This window comes from Rhinopithecus roxellana, chromosome 16 (assembly GCF_007565055.1).
Source record: "Rhinopithecus roxellana isolate Shanxi Qingling chromosome 16, ASM756505v1, whole genome shotgun sequence".
In the NCBI taxonomy this organism is placed as follows: domain Eukaryota; kingdom Metazoa; phylum Chordata; class Mammalia; order Primates; family Cercopithecidae; genus Rhinopithecus; species Rhinopithecus roxellana.
Window position 1 is genome coordinate 72,753,437 of NC_044564.1, and position 20,776 is coordinate 72,774,212.

Sequence of the window (20,776 nt, forward strand, 5' to 3'; positions counted from 1 at the left end):
TAATGTTAGATGTCATGTGAAAATAAAGTTTTTATGTAAGGTATAGGGAAGTGAAAAGCAAAATAAAATTAATTTTAATTATAGAAAAATGATTAAGGATCAAATTCATAAAATGAGTATATTTCTTTTAAAGTAAGACTCAAGTATTCTAAGAGTATGACAGGAAAGTCAGAAATTATGGGGTGTAGGGGCTAAGGGAAAACTTTCTCTCTGCTCTCCAAAGATTTGCTGAAAATCACTGACAAAAAGGGAGATTAATAAGTGCATACAAATTTATTTGATCATAGTTTTACATGGTGTGGAGTCCTTCAGAATTAAGATCCAGAGATACAGGAGAAACAGTTAATTTGTATGCTTAGCTTCAAGAAAGTATGGGTGGCCATGTAGAAATATGACTGGACAAAACAGGCATGATTTGATGCTAATAGACTGAGTGGGGAAACCCAGCAAGGACTGTCCAGTTAAATTCTTCTTCGTCTCTCTGAGCTTGCATTCCCTCCTGGGTCTGGGTCAGGACCCTCTCTGGAATAGGGGTCTCATGGCCTACAGTCAACAGTGTAGGTCAGGTAGTTTCTTTATGGCCAGTTTTTACACAGAAAGGTGGTGGGGAGGGTTAGAGTAATATGTTTAGATCTTATTGCTGGTTTTGGGGAAAAGAGTTCTGGTTTCCATGGGATTCTAGTTTCTGTGGCTAGCCTCTAGGAAGACAGAGGGGTCAGAGACAAGAGGGTAAGAAAAGGTCAGAGAGAGCTGCTTCCAAGACCTTCATTTTGGGGTACCATTCTCTGAGACCTGTAAGGGGAAGAAAAGAAGGTTAAAAATCACTATAAACCACAGAGTTAACCACCGTGTATGTATAATGAGAAAGGAATCATGCTGTACACATTCTTTTGCAACTTGTTTTATCAGCCAACAGTTTACCAGGGGCACCAAGTCATGTTGGTAATCCACTTTTGTCATCTAATTGAATGAACAAATGGCTGTACTGTAGTTTATGAATTTCCTATTGTGGGATATTTAAGTTGTTTTCTATTATTATTTTTTTTTAAATAAATCACACTGTGATAAATGTTTTTGTATCTCTATGTTTGTAAGTGCCTTTATTATTGGGTAGATTTGCATTTCTGGTGAAACAGACAATTAGGTTTGAAAAGAATTGAGAAAAAAGCATTATTTCTCTGTACTCTCAGCTTATAATAGGCAAGCAGTTTAGACAGAAGGTGCTTTGTTTTATTTTTAATTTGGACAAAAATATATAAAAAAGGATTTTATTAATGGCCAAGCCAATATACTTTTCCAGTACCTCCTTCACTTCTCTTGAGTGAAAAGAGCCATGAAAAGCTTTCCTTATAGACATCTCCCTCCTCTCCTGGACTCTAGGACCTTCTACTTTCTTGGTTCTCCTACTTTGCTAACATTTCTTCTTGATGCCCTTTGTTTCCTCATCTTTTAAAATATATTTTCCACAGCATGTGGACTCTTTTTGAAATCAACCGTCTATCCTCTCCTTTCCCCCAACAGTTGCTGTCTGCTTTCTTGAAACTATATCTGTTTTTTTCTTCTTCTTCTTTTTGTTTTTTTTAACTATTGTTATACTATAGATGTTTTTCTGCAGTATTCTAATATACTCAGTCAATCTTAATGTAGACTTCTGGGAATAACTTAACCAATATTAATAGCTCACTTACACTTGCAGAGTTTTTACATATAGAATTTTGAACTCTTTATTATTTGCTTAGGACAGCTTTGGTTTTGCTGTACTCTCAAGAGATTTGGGTCCAAAGAGTTAGCATCTTTAATTTGCAGTGAAAAAAATCACTAAAGCCATGGTCTACAAACTCATGAACATGGGGTATTTGAAGGCTTTTTAAGGGATAGGCAGCCATGTTAGCTTTAGTAACTACATTTCCAGATCTTCAACTTCACTATGTACTCTTCCCTGATATTTATCTGCATTAAACTGTTTCTCCTTTCCCAACTGTCCTTTCATAATTGCCTCCTTTCTATCCTACAAAAAGAAGGTGTATCTCTACTTGTAAATCTTTCTTAGTTCATTGCTCTCCGGTATAAAAATTTCAGGGCATTGAACAAAGAGACAATTCAAAATATTGATTTTTGGGGAAGCATTTTTTATCAAGGCACCATCTTGTTCTACTGAGACCACACCATTTCCGATTTTTTAAACCTTTTATGTTTGGTAATTACTTACCAATATTTGTAATATTTATGTTTTGAGTAATTATATATTAGCAATAATCATAACAATGATGCAACTCAAAATTTAAAAAAACTCTTAGTCTTATGATCATAAGAAATAAAAATAATTTTAATTTATAAATTTATTTTTGTTATAGAGGCATATGAGGTGACCGATAGCAGACTCTGAACCATTAAATATATTAGAATACAATTATGAAACATAACTGTAATAGAAATACAATTTCTTTTTCAAAAACATTGTATTATTTTATTTTTTATTTTCTTATTTTTATAGATTTAGGAGGTACAAGTGCAGGATTGTCACATGACAGAAATACGCTGTCGAGGAAGAAAATATATACAATTTTGGAGTGTTAGAGACATCTTTTATATAGATTTTATGAAATGGATGATGGTAGATATAAAATTACTGTGGCATTTTATCTAATTGTATAAACTTATTAGAATGTTATAGCAATTTTATTTTAAAATAGAAGTATTTACCATATGTTAGAAAACAAGTCTTCTGCAGTCTTTATGCTTTTTAAATGCCAATTTACATGATTTTTCAAAGCTTTTTTAGGAGTTGCATGAGCAAAAAGCATTTAAAGAGTCCTACCTTCAGTTATGCTTCAAACTTGATTTTCTTTTATCATATATGATTTAATTGGCCTAATTTAAATTGGTATAATTGGAAGTTAAAAAGACACAAGAGTGTCTGGCACATAATTGCTCTTTAATATTATTTCCTCCAGGAACTCCTTTCTGATCTTTGCTCTCTTCCTTAACCAGGTAATCTCTCCGTCTATATCTAGTATGAAACTTCTGCAGTTTTGCTTAACACAAGGTTTTGTAATTCATGTTTATGTATCAGTCTCTACTACCTGATGCTAAGCTCCTTGAAGATAGAAAGTATGTTTTAGCAACTAACCTCCTCCCCCAAAGTGCCCAGCTTAGTACCTGGTACATAGCAGTTGCTAAGTTCACATTTCTTGAACTGAAGAATAAAGAAGATAAATAATTAGTCTTATGAAAATATTAGATAACCTTAAGTTGGTTTAAGTGTCAGGGTTTCTCTTGTCTATCTCTAGTGAAAACTTATTCCTTTGCATATTTTGTAGGAATAATTTCAAAAGTTACCACTTTCAAACAAAGTTGAAAACCATGAAAGGGTTTTGTTTCTTTTTTTTTTTTTCATTGGGGAATGGGGGTGTTATTATTTAGTTCCACTGGTATATTAAAAAAAATTTTTCCATCTAGTGTCTTTATCTGAAAAGAAAGGGATTAGAAAATATGATGTCCCTGTTTCTAAAACCAGATTATCTGCGTACATGTTCTGACTTTTATCTTCATGCTTCCTTTAGGTGGAAGAGCAGTGTGGAAGGTTAAACTTTGGAATTAATTGTGAATTTGACTTTATGGCGGCAACACATCAGAATTCCTGATATTGGAACAATTCAAGTAAAATCCAGGACTTATTGCCGTCACATTTCTAATTTCCTACCTGTTTTTTGAAATTTTAAAGTAAATTCACTAATAAAGTCTAATATCTGGTAACTGAAAGTATGGTTTTATAACTAGCAGCTTCTGTGTCACCTGGCAGCTTGAAACAAGAATCTTAGGCTCTCCTCTAGACCTACTGAGTTAGAATCTGTAGTGCGATGAGATCCTTTCACCACAGGAGATTCAAGTGTACATTAAAGTTAAAGAAGCATTAGTCTAATCTGATTGCTCAGCTGTATCCAGTTAATAATCACATAGTCTAGTTCAGTAGTTGGCAAACCATGGCTGACTCTTCCAATCCAGCCCACTACCTTTTTTTGTAAGTAAAGTTTTATTGGAGCACAACCATGCTCATTTGTTTATGTATTGTCCATGGCTGCTTTCTTGCTACAGTGATAGAACTGAGTAGTTGTAATAGTGACCATGTGGCCCTTGAAACCTAAAATGTTAGTTCTCTGGCCCTTGACAGAAAATGTGCTCTGCCCTGTCCTAGCTGGTGATAGGTCAGTTACCACCTTTGAGATGAGTGCTTTTTTATGCCAAGCACTGTTCTAGATGCTGCATTTGTTTGGCTGGAAAAATCTTGTTTATCCTTGTTTAAACCTTGCTTTGGGGGAACTATTTTTGTTGTGATTCACTAGCTTTCTAGCACTGAAGAACAAAGTAATTCCTAAGAAGTTTTACTAAAATGTTTCCTTTTTCTCTCTTGAACTTGTAGATTATAGGTTTTGTCTTTAGTCTTGATTTTCTTAAGAAGAAACTTGTTTGTTTCTATGAAAAGGGACCACAGGAATGTTTGTTCCTTGTTATTAGGGGATTGTAATTAGTTGTGTGAGCCACTCAGGCTTAAAAGACTGATCTTTCCTATTGTTTATCCATGAAGAATTCATCAGTTCTGTTATCCCCAGATCTGTGGATACTTAGGGTGGGGTGGGAGGATAGAGGAATCATTTTCATTGAACATGTAATCAGGTTATGTTTCAGTAACTCTCAACATTGGTTACTTAGAAATGCATTCATGGAATTCTATCTTTGTAAAGTGGACTAAACTCAGTAGGTATTTCTAAAAACTTTATCTTTGAAGTTTAAAGTGTCTCTCTAAATTGTTCTTAGTGTCTCTGAAGTGACTGCCTAATTCATCAATTGTTTTTGATACACAGCATATTGATTTTTAAATATGAAATGACAGTAAACTATATTTCTCAGTCTCTTTCTACAGTTCACCTATAGCCTCTTTAGCCCTTTTTAACATTAAATGGGTGATATTTTACTCTTGTTGCTAGTAAATACTCAATTTGCTTTACTTTTAATTTTGTATCTGCTGAACAACTTCCCAGTAGTTTGATTTATTGAGTCTTAAGCTATGTTGATTGAATTTCTGTTATTTTCCTTTATTATCTTGGAGTCTAACCTCTATTAGAAAAGAGGAAGGAGCTGGCCTTTACAAAAAAATTTCCTCTCTTTTTTTTAGGGGAATAAAGCCCTAATCATTTTCTTCTCAAGGTATTTTTTGACATATTCTTCCTATGAATTTGCTACTTCATCCTGGAAGAATGTCCACCAAAAAATAGATAATTCATACAGATAGAATCTGGCAAAACTGAAAAGTGAATGTCCCTGTAGAGAGTTCTTTGTGTCATTCTTTCTCTTCCTGCAGAGAAATCAATGGAGTTTGCACTGGAAAATACTGTTTCTTATGGAAGTATCATAGGGAACTGTAACTTCTCACTTGGGGGAATAAAAAAGAAACCTAACATCTCTGGCTGTTGAGTAGTGAGTCTCTCGGGTGGCTTGATAGTCTAGATCAATCGGTTTAAAAATGTCTCTGTTTTTACTTGTGTCACACAAATCTGAACCTCTTCTATTCAGATATTAGAATTGTAAGTGTGTACTACAAACTGCCAAATAGTTTTTCAGAAATACAGAATAATTTAAAAAGTTTCTTTTACACCTCTTTTGGAAATGTCATGGTGATGTTAAGGGTTGTTAATATGAGAGTAGCTTTACTACAACAAGTCCAGATATTTTTGATTCTCTAAAGCATAGTTTGGGATTTAGATATGTTCATCTGCATTCTTTGCCATGAACAGGACAAAAGTTGTCCAACTATATTAGAAAATCATCAGAATTACTACTAAATTATAATCATTTAGATTATAAGTGAATTTTAAAAAGGTACTTCAATATCTGTTTCTCTTTTTTTCTTTTCCCCCTACAACACTGCCTTGATAATAAACTAGTCTCAGACATTAAAAGGCTGTGGAATTGCTTAAATAAACCTGTGCTAGTCATTTTTAAAAATACTTAACAACCCCTAACCCTATATTATTAGGATAAGAAAGAATGTTATTTTTCTCATTGTTTCTGCTCCATTGATTGTGTCTCTTCAAACTCTCTTTTATCCCGTTATTGTGTTTTGGTAACAGAAGCATCCTGTTTTATGAATTGTGTGCGCTGCATTAGCTTAAGAGGGCTTCACTGTGTGATGATGACTTGAGTCCTTTAATTGCGAAGGCAGTTTCTTTTACCTTCATTATGAAAAGGGCAGATAAGGCAGTTTTCATAGCCTAAAGGTTTTTTTATAAAGCTTTCCCTCTGTTGGAGTAAAGAATCAGGACAAAAGGAGTAGGCTGTTCTCAGGAATTTCTAGAAATAGCTTTTGAAAGTAAAATTAGGAGATAGCTCTCTGTTCCTCTGCATAAGAACAAAGTCATTTTTACAGCACAGGAATTAGAAGGAAAAGCTCTGATTCTTCTGGGGTTCACTATTTTTTTTTTCTATTGGTTATAACAACAATAGCTATATTTTTCAGTGTATAAAGTAGGTTTATGTACAGTGTCTCCATATGGGCTTTACTGGTAACCTTGTGCTGTACATAGAGCAGGTGTTACTAGTATTATTTCCATTTTGCAGCTGGGGAAACAGATTGAGGGAAATTATTTACTTCACCATAGTCACATAGCTACCAAATCAGAGACCTTGATTTCTGTCTTTAAAATGTGCTCTTCCCAGCATACCACACTGCATAAAGTCTTCTTTAATCTGTACTGTTTAGTGTTGGTAAGATTCTTGTGGAAGAATAACATGGGAAATTGGTAAGATTCTTGTGGAAGAATGACATGGGAAAAGTATCATTCTTCCCCAGCAACAAAGTACGCATAACATAAACACTTAGGATGAAATGACTTCTTCAGTATCTTAGAGACAGACTCAGAGCATTCTCAGTCATTTGTACATAAATATTCATTTTTTTTTTTTTTTTTTGAGACGGAGTCTCGCTCTGTCGCCCGGGCTGGAGTACAGTGGCCGGATCTCAGCTCACTGCAAGCTCTGCCTCCTGGGCTTACGCCATTCTCCTGTCTCAGCCTCCCGAGTAGCTGGGACTACAGGCACCCGCCACCTCGCCCGGCTAGTTTTTTGTATTTTTTAGTAGAGACTGGGTTTCACCGTGTTAGCCAGAATGATCTGGATCTCCTGACCTCGTGATGCGCCCGTCTCGGCCTCCCAAAGTGCTGGGATTACAGGCTTGAGCCACCGCACCGGGCAATATTCATATTTTATATGTGGATGATTTCTAGGTATTATCCTGCATGGTTGATTGATTGATTACATGTTTTGCCCCTACTTTTCAATGGTAGATTTAGCATTGTGGGATGGCAGTTTCCTTAGAACTTTTTGAATTCCTAATCTAAAAATCACTGCATACCCATTGATTTGCATTTTTAATAATTCAACTAATTTTCACAGAATTAAATTAATATTTAAGTTAAACTTGAATATGCTTTACAAAGAATGGCAATAGACAGCTTTTTTTTTTTAATTTAAAAGGAAAAAATGTCATACCTGGAAGAATGCAAGCATTAAACCATACAAACTATAGTCTAACCAATTTAATTGAGTTATATGGAAAAAATTGTCACAGGAAAAGTTACTTCATCATTATAATTTTATATTTATTTATTAAAACTTTCCCATATGTAAGAAATAGTGGTTTAAAATGGTGATATATGGGTAAATAAAATGAATCTATTCCTTTTCCTCATTTTTCTAATGTTAAATATGAATAGTAGTTATTAAACAAATATGTTGTCAAGGAACTAGCAGAAGAGATGAGACTGGAGGAATAGATAGAAGGCAGATCATGAAAAACCTTGAAAGCCATATTAAGTGTTTTTTCCTTGTCTCTGAATAAGTTGTTTTTTATTTTTATTATTTTCAATTTTTAAAATTTAAAAAATTTAGTTATGGGTACATAATGGTTATATTTATTTATGGTGTCATGTGATGTTTTGATATAGTCACACTGTGTAATGATCAAATCAGGATAACTGGGGTATCCATCACCTCAAGCATTATAATTTCTCTGTGTTTGGAACATTTCAATTATACTCTCTTAGTTATTTTGAAAATGCAAAATAAATCATTGTTAACTGTTGTCACTCTATTGTTCTATCAAATGCTAGCTCTTATTCTCACTGTATTTTTGTACCCATTAATCATTTCCGCTTTATTCCCCAGCTCCTTGCCATCCTTTGCAGCCTCTGATAACCATCATTCTACCCCCATATTCTTTCTTTTCTTTCTTTTTTTTTTTTTTTAAATGCTTCCACATATGAGAACATGCAACATTTGTCTTTCTTTTCCTGGCTTGTTTCACTTACTATAATGTCCTCTAGTTCTGTCTATGTTGTTGCAAATGATAGGATTCCATTCTTTTTTATGGTTAAATAATATTCCATTGTGTGTATATACCACATTTTATTTATTCATTCATCTGTTGATGGACACTTAGGTTGCTTCAAATTCTTGGCTATTGTGAATAGTGTTGCAGTAAACATGGGAATGCAGATATCTCTTTGATGTACTGATTTCCTTTCTTTTGGATATATATTCAGCAGTGGGACTGCTGGATCATATGGCAGTTCTATTTTTAGTTTTTTTGAGAAAACTCTATAGTCTTCTCCATAGTGGCTGTACTAATTTACATTCCTACCAACAGTGTCCGAGGGTTCCCCTTTCTCCACATTCTCACCAGCATTCATTATTGCTGAACGTTTGGATAAAAACCATTTTAACTGTGGTGAGATAATATCTCATTGTAGTTTTAATTTGCATTTCTCTGATGATAATGAGCTTTTTTCATATACCTGCTAACCATTCATATGTCTTCTATTGAGAAATGTCTATTCAGATTTTTTGCCCAGTTTTTGAGTGGAAAAATCTTATTTCTTATTGAGTTGTTTGAGCTCCATATATATTCCGTTTATTAATTCCTTGTCAAATTTATAGTTTGCAAATATTTTCTCTTATTCTGTAGATTGTCTCCTCGCTTTGTTGATTGTTTCCTTTGCTGTGTAGAAGCTTTTTAGTTTGATGTGTGATCCTGTTTGTCCATTTTTGCTTTGATTGTCTGTACTTTGGAGGTATTACTCAAGAAATCTTTGTCCCGACTTATGTACTAGAATGTTTCCCCAATGTTTTCTTATAGTACTTTCATCCTTTCAGGTGTTAGATTTAAGTCTTTAATCCATTTTGATTTGATTTTTATGTATGGTGAGAGATAGTGGTCAAGTTTCACTCTTCTGTATATATTTACCCAGTTTTCTCAGCCCCATTTATTGAAGATTGTCCTTTCCCAATGTATGTTCTTGGCACCTTTGTCAAAAATGAGTTCACTGCAGATATGTGCATTTATTTCTGCATTCTCTATTCTGTGATATTTGTCAATGTGTATGTTTTTATGCCAGTGCCATGCTGTTTTGGTTACTATAGCTCTGTAGTATAACTTGAAATCAGGTAGTATGATTCCTCCAGTTTTGTTGTTTTTGCTCAGGATGGTTTTGCCTATACTGGGTCTTCATGCTTCTGTATAAATTTTAACATTATGTTTTCTGTTACTGTGACGAATGTAATTGTTATTTTGATAGGGATTGCATTGAATCTATAGATTGTGGACATTTTAACAATATTGATTCTTCCAATTTATGAACATGGAATATCTTTCCATTTGTTTTTTTCTATGTGTCCTCTTCATTTTCCTTCATCAATGTTTTTTAGTTTTCATTGTAGGGATCTGTCATTTCTTTGATTAAGTTTATTCCTATGTATTTTATTTTATGTGTAGATATTGTAAATGGAATTCCTTTCTTGGTTTCTTTTTCAGATTGTTCACTGTTGGCATATAGAAATGCTACTGATTTTTGAATGTCAATTTTGTATTCTGCAACTTTCCTGAGTTTAATGGTCCTAATTTTGTTTTGGTAGAGTCTCTAGGTTTTTCTAAATATGAGATCATATCATTTGGAAACAAAAATAATTTTACGTATTTTTTTCCATTTGGGATGCCCTTTTTTCTTTTGCTTGATTGCTCTAGCTGGGATTTTCTGTACTATGTTGAATAATGGTGAATGTGGGTATTCTTGTCTTGTTCCATATCTTAATGGAAAAGCTTTCAGTTTTCTTCAGTATGCTGCTAGCTGTTGATCTGTCTTATATGGTTTTTATTGCGTTGAGGTATGTTCTTTCTGTACCCAGTTTTTTTTTTTTTTGTGAGTTTTTTTTTTTAATCATGAAGGGATGTTGAATTTTTTTGAATTCTTTTTCAGCATCAGTTGAAATGATCATATGGTCTTTGTGCTTCATTCTGATATAACATATTGCATTGATTTATTTGCATATGTTGAACCATCCTTGCATCTCTGGGATGAATCCTACTTGATCATGAGGAATGATCTTTTTAATGTATTGTTGAATTTGGTGTCGTGGCATTTTATTGAGGTTTTGCATCTATGTTTCTCAGAGATATTGGCCTGTAGTTTTCTTTTTACAGTGTGTCTTTATCTGCTTTTGGTATCAGGGTGATAATAGCTTCATAGAATGGGTCTGGAAGTACTCCCTCCTCTTCTATTTTTTGGAATAATTTGAGTAGGATTGATATTAGTTCTTCTTTAAATATTTGGTAGAAATCAGCAATGAAGCCATCAGATTATGGGCTTTTATTGATGGGAAACTGTTATGGCTGCAATCTCACTACTTTTTATTGGCTGATTAAGGCTTTAGATTTCTTTTTGATTCAATCTTGGTAGGCCATATGTGTCTACAAATTTATCTGTTTCTTCTGGGTTTTCCAATTTATTGTCTATAGTTGCTCATAGTCTTCTCTAATGATCCTTTGAATTTTTGTGGTATTGTACTTTGTGAATGTTTTTTGTAATGTCCCCTTTTTCATCTCTGATTTTATTTATTTGAATGTTCTCTCTTTTTTTCTTAATTAGTCTGGCTAAAGGTTTGTTGATTTTACTCATCTTTTCAAGAAACCAACTTTTCATTTCATTGATCTTTTTATTGTCTTTCAGTCTTCATTTACTTCTGCTCTGATCTTTGTTTCTTTTGTTCTACTTATTTTGGGTTTGATTTGCTATTTTCTAGTTCTTTAAGATGTATTGTTCGGTGGTTTGTTTGAAGTTTTTCTACTTTATTGATGTAAGCACTTTATTGGTATCAGCTTTCCCCTTAATACTGCTTTTGCTGTATCCCATATGTTTTAGTATGTTTGTGTTCTTCATTTGTTTCAAGGAATTTTTCACTTTCCTTTTTAATTTTTTCATTGGTCTTTCAGGAGCATGTTGTTGAATTTCCATATGTTCCTATAGTTTCCAAAATTATTCCTGTTATTGATTTCTAGTTTTATTCCATTGTGGTCAGGAAAGCTACTTGATATGATTTCCATTTTTATAAATTCTTTTAGACTTGTTTCGTGGTCTGTCATATGGTCTATCCTTGAGAGTATTTCATTTGCTCCTCAGCACTCTTAAGATCTTATTGCATGGTCTTTTTGTCTTAATTTTGAAAATATTGGCTGGGCACGGTGACTCATGCCTGTAATCCCAGCACTTTGGGAGGCCGACACCGGTAGATCTCCTGAGATCAGGAGTTCAAGACCAGTCTGACTAACATGGTGAAAACCCATCTCTACTAAATCCCAAAAAAAACATTAGCTGGGCGTGGTGGCACATGCCTGTAATCCCAGCTACTTGGGAGGCTGAGGCAGGAGAATTGCTTGAACCCAGGAGGCAGAGGTTACAGTGAGCTGAGACTGCACCATTGCACTCCAGCCGGGCAACAAGAGTGAATCTCCATCTCAAAAAAAAAAAAAAGGAAAAGAAAAGAAGGAAAGAAAATGTTATTCTCAGTTGTTCCTTTTCAGGTAGCCTGTGTTTTTTCCCTTTAGCTTTGAGGATTGTTGTTTTGTCTTTGGTGTTTAATGATCATATTATAATGTATTAATATATAAGCTTATTTGTATTACAAGTTAAGTTAGAGAATTAATGTATTTTATTAATTTTGGAAATTCTTAGCCATTACTTTTTTGACTAGTGTTTTTTTTCTATTCTTTAAAAAAATTTATTTTGAAATTACTTTAAACTTATGGAAAGTTTAAAGGATGTATACATAGAATGGAGTATTATTTGGCAATAAAAAGAAGTGAGCACTAACACATACTACAACATGGATGAACCTTGGAAAAGGTACACTAACTGATAGAAGCCAGACACTGAAGAGCACGTATTATATTATTCTATTTATAGGAAATGCCCAGAATAGGCAAGTTTATATATAGAGAAAGTAGATTTGTGGTTGCCTATATTTGAGGAGCTTAGGGGGCAATCAAGAATGATGAATGATTATGGTTTCTTTGGGAGGAGGTGATAAAAATGTTTCAAACTTGAATGTGATGGTTGTGTGGCTTTGTAAGTATACCAAAAACCAGTGAATTGTACACTTTACATGAGGAATTGTATGGTATTTGAATTATATATCAAAAGAGCTGTTGTTAAAAGAGAAAATAGATAATTATTTCATGTTTTTTCACCCTTCTTCCCCTATTATTAACATCTTGCTTATGTAACTATAATACAGTTATTAAAACTAAGAAATTAATATTGGTGCAGTGCTGTTAACTGAATTATGGACATGTGTGTTTAAGATGTCCTTTTTCTGTTCCAGGATCCCATGTTGCATTTAGGTGTCACATTTCTTTATTAGCCCGTTTTCATACTGCTGATAAAAACATATCCAAGACTGGGCAATTTACAAAAGACAGAGGTTTAATTGGACTTACAGTTCCACGTGGCTGGGGAAGCCTCACAATCATGGCCTTTTCTTCTGCCCTAGGAGACTTTAATTGTTTGAGAATAGTGCAAAGCTCTCTTATTAGTTCCTCAGTCTCTTGGCCTTTGTCCCTGTTCTGCACTGTTTTCTTTGTTTTGCTTTGTTTTTGTTGTTGTTTTTGAGACAGAGTCTCGCTCTGTAGCCCAGGCTGGAGTGCAGTGGCATGATCTCGGCCCACTGACACCTCCGCCTCCTGGGTTCAAGCGATTTTTGTGCCCCAGCCTCCCCAGTAGCTGGGGCATGTGCTTCTACACCTGGCTAATTTTTATATTTTTAGTAGAGAGGGGGTTTCACCATGTTGGCCAGGCTGGTCATGAATTCCTGACCTCAAGTGATCCACCCGCCTTGGCCCGCCAAAGTGCTGGGATTACAGGCATGAGCCACCACGCCAGGCCCAAATGAATCTGTTGGGAATAGCTTTTAAACTGTTCTGTGTTTCTTAACTTGAAATCTCTATAGCCTACCTTTTCTTTTAGATTTGGTTCCAACTGCTCTGATACTCTAGATATTTTGTGATCTACCAGCCTTTCCCCACCAATACTCATGCTTTTGTACCTGCAACATGTTGTTTTGTGTTTGACTTGTGCTTTCCATTTTCTTGTGGCATGGCTGTGTGATTTCTATTCATTCTTTCTTCAAGTCTCTTCCCAAGCCTTATCGTCTCTTGATACCCTCCCTGATGACTCCCGCCCACTGACTTATCTTTCCTCCATAGATTCCTCTTGAAACTATTTTCTGTTGAAATAGTTTAAAATCATATCATGTACCTTTTTGTTTCCAATAATTTAGAATGGTGTATCTTTTTCTTCCTTTACAATAAGGTGTCAAGTTTTTGAAGGATTAGATCATCTTTATATTTGATTGTTTTTTCTCTGAGTACTGTGTACCACTCTGGGTATGCAACTGTGCTGAATTGATAGCTTTTAGAGAATTGGTTTGGGTTTTATTTCAAATGCTGATGATTTATAATATCAGAGTTACTTCTTTGTGTAAATGTGCCTACTGTCATGCCTGGTCTACAGTACTGCCCTTAGGAAAGGTTAGTTGAACCCAAATCATGTAGGGGATCCCAAATCAAAGAGTATTTATTATTCTACTGTTTCACGGAAAGTATAAAGTAACAGCAAATGCACTGAATCCAAGTTTTCTCAGAAATACTCTGTCTACTGTCTTTTCTTTGAACCTCTTCTTAATCTGTCTCCTTAAGTATATATTACTCATTTATCTTTGACATTTTAAAATTTACTACCTTATGTAGTTTTTCTAAATAATTTATACTTGTAGATAGAGAATAATTGTATGTGTTAATTACAGCTTAAAAGAAGAGATTGGAATATTTTAGAAAGATCAATTCTTGTTAAAGCCTATCTAATTGATCTGTGTTTACATTCTTCCTATCTAAGTCTTAAAATTTTCATAAAACATCTATCAGTGAAAACATCATCAGTGTTAGCTGGAATTGAACTTAAGAAGACATTTGACTATCCCTAAAACCAGATATTGAAATGAATCAAGAACACCTGGCTTAAGAAAATTGGGTCAAGTTAGAAATGATATAACATTTTTGCTGGGCTTTAGATTTATTTTATCATTAATGACCTCTTAAAAAACCGGAATTGACTTTTAAAACGTCTTAAATTATTATATAAAATACTACAGTTATTCTCCTGCCTCTTAAAAGCTTGTAAGGTGATTTGAGAATGTTTGATTTATATATGTTAACACTCCAATTTTCTGAGTGGTGATATTGTTTCAACAGGGCTGAAAAACTCTAAAAAATGTGGATACCTGGCTTTAGAAATGTGCTAGCATTATCTTACCCACTTTGTTTCAGGGACTGGTTCTTAAACAATGTACAAAGTTAGATAATCTGGAGTTAATTTTGTGTGTGTCGGTGAGAGTGAGAGCTTATGTGCTTAGGAGAGAGTTATTTACTTGGTTAACTAAAAGCAAAGTAGTAAAAAAGCAATTGTGTGAGGCAGGCACAACGTCAACAGTTTACATTGGTTTAAGTAATTTCATTTGAGGTGTGGTACCTTATTAAATCCTATCTTCTAGGCATAGTCTTATTTTTTTCCTAAGTTTCCTTATAATAAAATATAGTATTCTTACTTAATGGCTTTATATATGTTGGGGTCTTGTTCAGTGTTGACCTTTTTTATTTGCTTCACAGGTTGTTTGCATTCGCTCTACTTGGAATGCTCTCTCTCCAAAGCTGAGTTGTGACACAAGACCTCTCATTTTGAAGACACTGAGTGAACTATTTTCTCTGGTTCCTTCCTTAACAGTCAATACAACTGAATATGAGGTATGCATTTGGAGCTCAGCACATTGCCTGCTTCTTCATTGGAAAGATGTGTGTTATCATAACTTTTGGAATAAATATTCCTAATCTTTTGTTGTTGTTCTGAGACCATGTTGATCTGTTTATGGACTCTTAGGAGTAGAAGGATAGCTCCTCATCAATCTTGTGTCTAAAACTTACTTACATAAGGGATACCACCTTTTAATTATGAGCGTATTGTCAAGATTTTAAAGTCATTGTCGTAAAACTAGTGTTTCCAAAATAATAGAATTCATAAAGCCAACAATTTAAAATCTTTTTTTTAGTGTTTTAAATTCTAAAAAATAAGCCACAAAGACATGAATAAAGGCAGGACAGACTCTCCAAACTTTGTGAATTACTCAGTGTTTGTCATTGTAATGAGTTGAAATACTTGGTGGAAGATTCTTTGTAATAAGATTCATATATTAGTGCTTAATGTTTTCTTCATTATCTCTTCTTTGAATGAAATGCATCAGAGGGTAGTGAATTACATTTATGCCTCTACATTTGTAAGCCATGTTTTTTTTCATGCTCACCATTTTTCCTTTTCCCTCAAAAAGCAGCAGTTGATTTTCACTTGCAGTCTTGTTGAACTTCTCATTTGATTTAGTCCTTCACAGACTTTGATAAACTGCCATTCCAGCCATCAGATTCCAATAATAGTCCCTTATATATTTTAGATCATCTGATTAAGACAGGCTTAGAAGATACTTCAGCTCATTCTAAATGCTGCACAATAAATAAAATCAAATTTATCCTTACTGGGCTGTACAATACCTATCACAGTACCTGGTGCATAATCTGTATGTAGTAAGTAGTTGTTGAATGAATGAATCAATACAGGATATTTTAGTTTATTCTTATATGTAGCCTTTTTTTTTTAGGGTCTTAAAAAAAGAATCAATCTGTGACTCTGAGTATATAGTTCACCAACATTCTTTCTTATGGCTGCAGTTCACAGGCACATGCTCTTATATTGTCAGAGAGTCTACAGGGCTACTGATAATGAGCTAAGACTAAAAGCCAATGTAAGGCCATATTGGGTATATTTACTTTCTTTTTTCAGGGGCTAAAATCATATACCTTTGTGTTGCTTGTACCTTGAGTTAGTCAGATTTTATTACAGGTTAATTTATGAATTGGTTTGTGTGTTGGTTTTTTGTGTTGGCTTATCCATGGTGGTGAATTATCTTTTGGACTAGATTTTTTTTTTCTTTCAGATTTTACATTCTTTTCCTCTGGTATCTTAGTTTGGTTGTCTTCATGCTTATATTAGGGTTCCTCTGTTGTTCAGGCAGACTGCTTTGGGGCCATTCTCTCCATCTCTTCCAGTCCATTTAGGGGAACATAGTCCCCTTAAAAGCAGAAGTGAAGAAATGTAGAAGGGAGAGACCCTCCTTCCTCTTCCCCCTTTTATCTGTGTGTGTTTAGATAATTGGTTTTTTAACTACGTAGAATCTGTTTGGATGTGAGCCAAAGTTGAATTTAATTTTACCCAAAGTACTTCTTAAGTCATTTCTATCCCTAGTAACTTCATTACCTTAAGTTTCCCTAAAATGTAGTCCAACCTGTTTACGCCAAGTCCATAAAGCATTCTGGAATCTGGCCTCATTAGTGGTCTGTATCCTGTACTCCAAAAAAATTAAACCACTTATAGTGTCCTTATCTTCCTCTAAACTTTTCCGTTTATTTTCCTTTGTTCATATTATTCCCTCTATCTCAAATTACTTTCCTTTTCATCTTTAATTTAAAAATATATTTTAGGAAGAAAAGGATTGTTTTACCTCATCCCATCTTTTGAGAGTTTGTCTGCAAGCTGGAGTCTTTTGTTGCCAAAGTTCTTTATACTGTTCTAAGAATATTTATTCTATTTCTACTACAGGTATATGTATGCATGTATTATTTTCCCCATTGAACTGTAAGCTTATTGAAAATAGAGTCCATGATTTAATTATAGTGTATTTTCTGAATTGCTTTGCACAGTGCTTGCTTCACTTATTCATTGAATCAGAATATATTTATTAAAACTGCACTAGGTCTTAGAGATACTAATAAGTATAGTCAACCCTATTTTTTATTACCTATTCAATCCCCAGCACTCTTACCGGTTTATACCAATTAGTTTTAATATCTGATAGGAAGGTATCGTTTTTTATTGTATAGTTACAGAAACTAAAGCTTTGAGAGACCTATTTATTTGACAAATATTTATTGAGTATCTGCTCTATTCTAGGCAAGTAACTTGACTCAGACTGTAGTTAAAAAGCTAAGTGAAAGCTGGTGTCTGAACCCAGGACTTTCTAATTTCATATCTTTTGTTTTCACATTATACCATGTTATCAGTCCCTGCCTTCTAGAAGCTCAAAGGTAGTTAAAGGAGACAGATATGAGTGATGATAATTATAATAACATTTGATGAGCACAGTTAATTAAAGGGCAATGAGAGTGTGGTGGAGAAAATGACAAACATTCTTATCAAGAATCCAAGGAAATTATTTATGTGTGCTATTGCACTTGGAACTGGAAGAATTAATACACTGTTGCTTCCCCTTGAAGTTTGGGGACTAGAATATGCAAAGGCAAGGAGGTATAGAGGAACCTAATATGATTTAGAAGGGCAAAAAGTTAGATGTGGTGGCAATGAAGACCACTGACTGTTGGAAGGTAAATGGCTTTTATGCTCAATCAGTTATTTAATACACATTTGTCTTCTTGAGGAACTGTGTGGGCTCTGTGGTTTAGGTCTTTGAAATGAAAAACCGTCACTGCCTTAAGTGTTGTACAACCTCATAGCGAGTTAGTCATGATAGATGCTGAGGTGTGTACCTTGTGCCGTATGGCCACTTGGAGAAAGGAAAACTCTCTTCTGGGTAGGCTAGAACAGTGGCATGAAAGAGTGACATTTCTGTTAGTACCTGAAGGGACTAACAGTAAGAAATGGTTAGGTTTCTAAATTTCATAATCTTAAAATCTTAATGTGTTTAAAAAATCCATGTGCTTAGAAGATGAGTTTGTTTCTGAATATTAACATTTTATGAATGATGGGTGAATACACATCAACTGAATTTCTGGTGGTGTTACTTTAAAAGTGACTTAATTTTCATTATTTGCTACTTTGGATTGTTTATTCTCAGTTTTAGCTTGATCTTAACAATTTATTCTTTTGTTTGTTAACTTTTCAGAATTTTAAAGTTCAAGTCCTCAGCTTCCTCTGGACTCATACTCAAAACAAGGTACTATCACAAGGCTTGTCAGTGAATCAGAACAAAGCTAGGGAAATAATTTTGAAATTTGTAAAATAAGACTCTTAGGATAAAAAGTACAACTGTCTTGAAATAATGGGTTCCCAATTTTTAAAAAACATGATTATTCATAAGTTTTGGTTTTAAAAATTATTCTCAATTTATGCCCATTAATACATTTTTACCATAAAGTGCACTTAATACTTGGTGAATCTGACAGATGGGAAGAGGAACTATTGATATTATCTTATATTTTTATATGGTCTTTCCCCTTTCCTGCTTTGCCCTGTCCCCACCAACAAGCATACCAAATAAACAAAAAGTCCAGTCCATTTTTTAGATGTTGTTACCAGTCAAGGATTATATATGGAGACTGCTGGTGATGTTATACCTAACTCATGGATGAATGAGTTTAGATTCCAAAAGGTTAACTTGTCCTATTAATAGGTAGAGAATCGAATCCAAACCTAGGCCTATCAGACAGTAACTCCTTATTCCCCTTCTGCTAAATCATACTACTTCATGGAGACTTGAGCAATTATGAGTTACTTTATATTTAATGTTCAAACTAGGATAAAAATTTAGTATTTTTGAGCTCCTTGCCCATTTTTAATTGGGCATATTCTCCAGAAAAGTGTTTAATGCTGATAATTTTTTCCAGTTGTTCTTACTTCCCTTCGCAGACCCTTTCACTTTTTTTTGCAATATTTTCTTTTGAAACGAGGATTAAATTTCTTGCTTTCTCTTCTGAAATTGCTAGTAAATATACTTTTGGCTTAGGCAAAGCTTTAATACCATTTTCAAAGCACTGACTGTAGAATCTTGGGATTGGTGAGGGAAGGTTTCTTTCCCCCTCCAGATTTGATGTTTAATGTATGTTGTGCTTTTTTGTTCACTTCCTTTTTTTTTTTTTTAACCCTATCTAGGACCCAATTGTAGCAAATGCTGCATATAGATCCCTGTCCAACTTTAGTGCAGCAGAACACACCATTCTTCATCTGCCTGAAAAGGTAGGCATATCTGCTTTCTCACTGGTATTTCTTAATTTGCTAGGGTTTACAACTTTGTCTGTCTCATCTTAGGAGATCCTTACCTGATGGATATATATGTAACCCTAGATTTGTTGTCCATGCAAGATAAAAATTCATACCCATTACTTGTTTATCTATAAAAGACTGCAGAGGTTTGAAGCAGACGGAAGACACCAATGATGCAAATGAAATCTTAAGTTGACTGAGTATGTGACTTGCTCCAGATCTGAGTCACTCATAGGAATCACTTTGCCTAGTTAGTATACCATCCTGGACTTTAATCCAAGCACAGCCTTCATAGACTAAGATTTTATACCACCTTTGCAGCCAAAGATCTCTATTTGTGATAAAGAATGTGATGCCATATGAAAAAATCTGCTTTTTTTTTTTTTTAGTATATATGAAATGGTATATAGGTTAGCCCCAGAAAACTGGATGAAGAAAGTATCACTCTGTTTTAAGGGTTAACACATAGTGTGATATTATCTTCGTTTTTAAACTAAACTAAACACATACAACCTTTTCTAGTATCTGCTTATTATAATTAGCTTTAAATTAGTAGATCCTATTAAGGGGTTAAATTTCTGATTTCTTATTTAGTGCCAGTATGAATTCAAATGCATACAGATGTTTATTGAATGCCTCTGAAGTGTCAAGCAGACATTGTGTTAGATGAAGTTACATGTAACGTTACTCAGATTCTATCTTTGAGGTTAAGTGGCAAGAAGGTTTGGTGTGAATTCCTTGGGATTCTCAGGCATTAAAATGGGTTTGACTTTTTCTTCTGGATTCCGTTTATACTGAGATTAGATACTAGTAGGAACCAGGAAAACTTCTGTTTACTGAATTGAATTGGAGCCACCATATAAAAAGGATTGAAAATAGGCTCTTGTAAAACCAATTCCTAAGTCAGGCAGGATTTCCTATGTCATTGAGGACTTACAAAGACAGACTGACCACTTGACATGCAGTGATCACAAATGGGAAAACTTAAGATGTTTTATGACTCATACAATTAAAAAGGGTGGGACTTCAGACTGCACTGTGGTAACTAGCAATACCCATTGTTGCTTTAAAAAAGAAAAGAAAAGGAAAAAAGCTACATGTAAATTTGATATGCAAACACCTGCCAATAGATTAGCTACAGGATCTGGAGAGGTACCTTTTATTCTTGTTTTTAATAGGCAATTATTCATTTAAATCACAGCATAAAAATTACCCTTATTTTTACCTTTTTTTCCTAAAATAGTCCAGCTGGAGTAATAGCTTTTATTAAATAACTCCAGCATACTCTTGACATTTAG

The 20,776-nt window shown here is 34.1% G+C and overlaps 1 protein-coding gene across 6 annotated transcripts in view; it reads left to right on the forward strand.

The window, feature by feature from the left end:
* Positions 1 to 20,776, forward strand: part of FOCAD (focadhesin) — a 327,680-nt gene that overhangs the window by 170,304 nt on the left and 136,600 nt on the right. For all 6 annotated transcript variants that reach the window (XM_030919606.1, XM_030919604.1, XM_030919601.1 and 3 more), the window contains 3 exons: positions 15,047 to 15,181; positions 18,382 to 18,432; positions 19,368 to 19,451. In XM_030919606.1, coding sequence (XP_030775466.1) covers positions 15,047 to 15,181; positions 18,382 to 18,432; positions 19,368 to 19,451 — 270 coding nt within the window. The remainder of the gene's footprint in view (positions 1 to 15,046; positions 15,182 to 18,381; positions 18,433 to 19,367; positions 19,452 to 20,776) is intronic.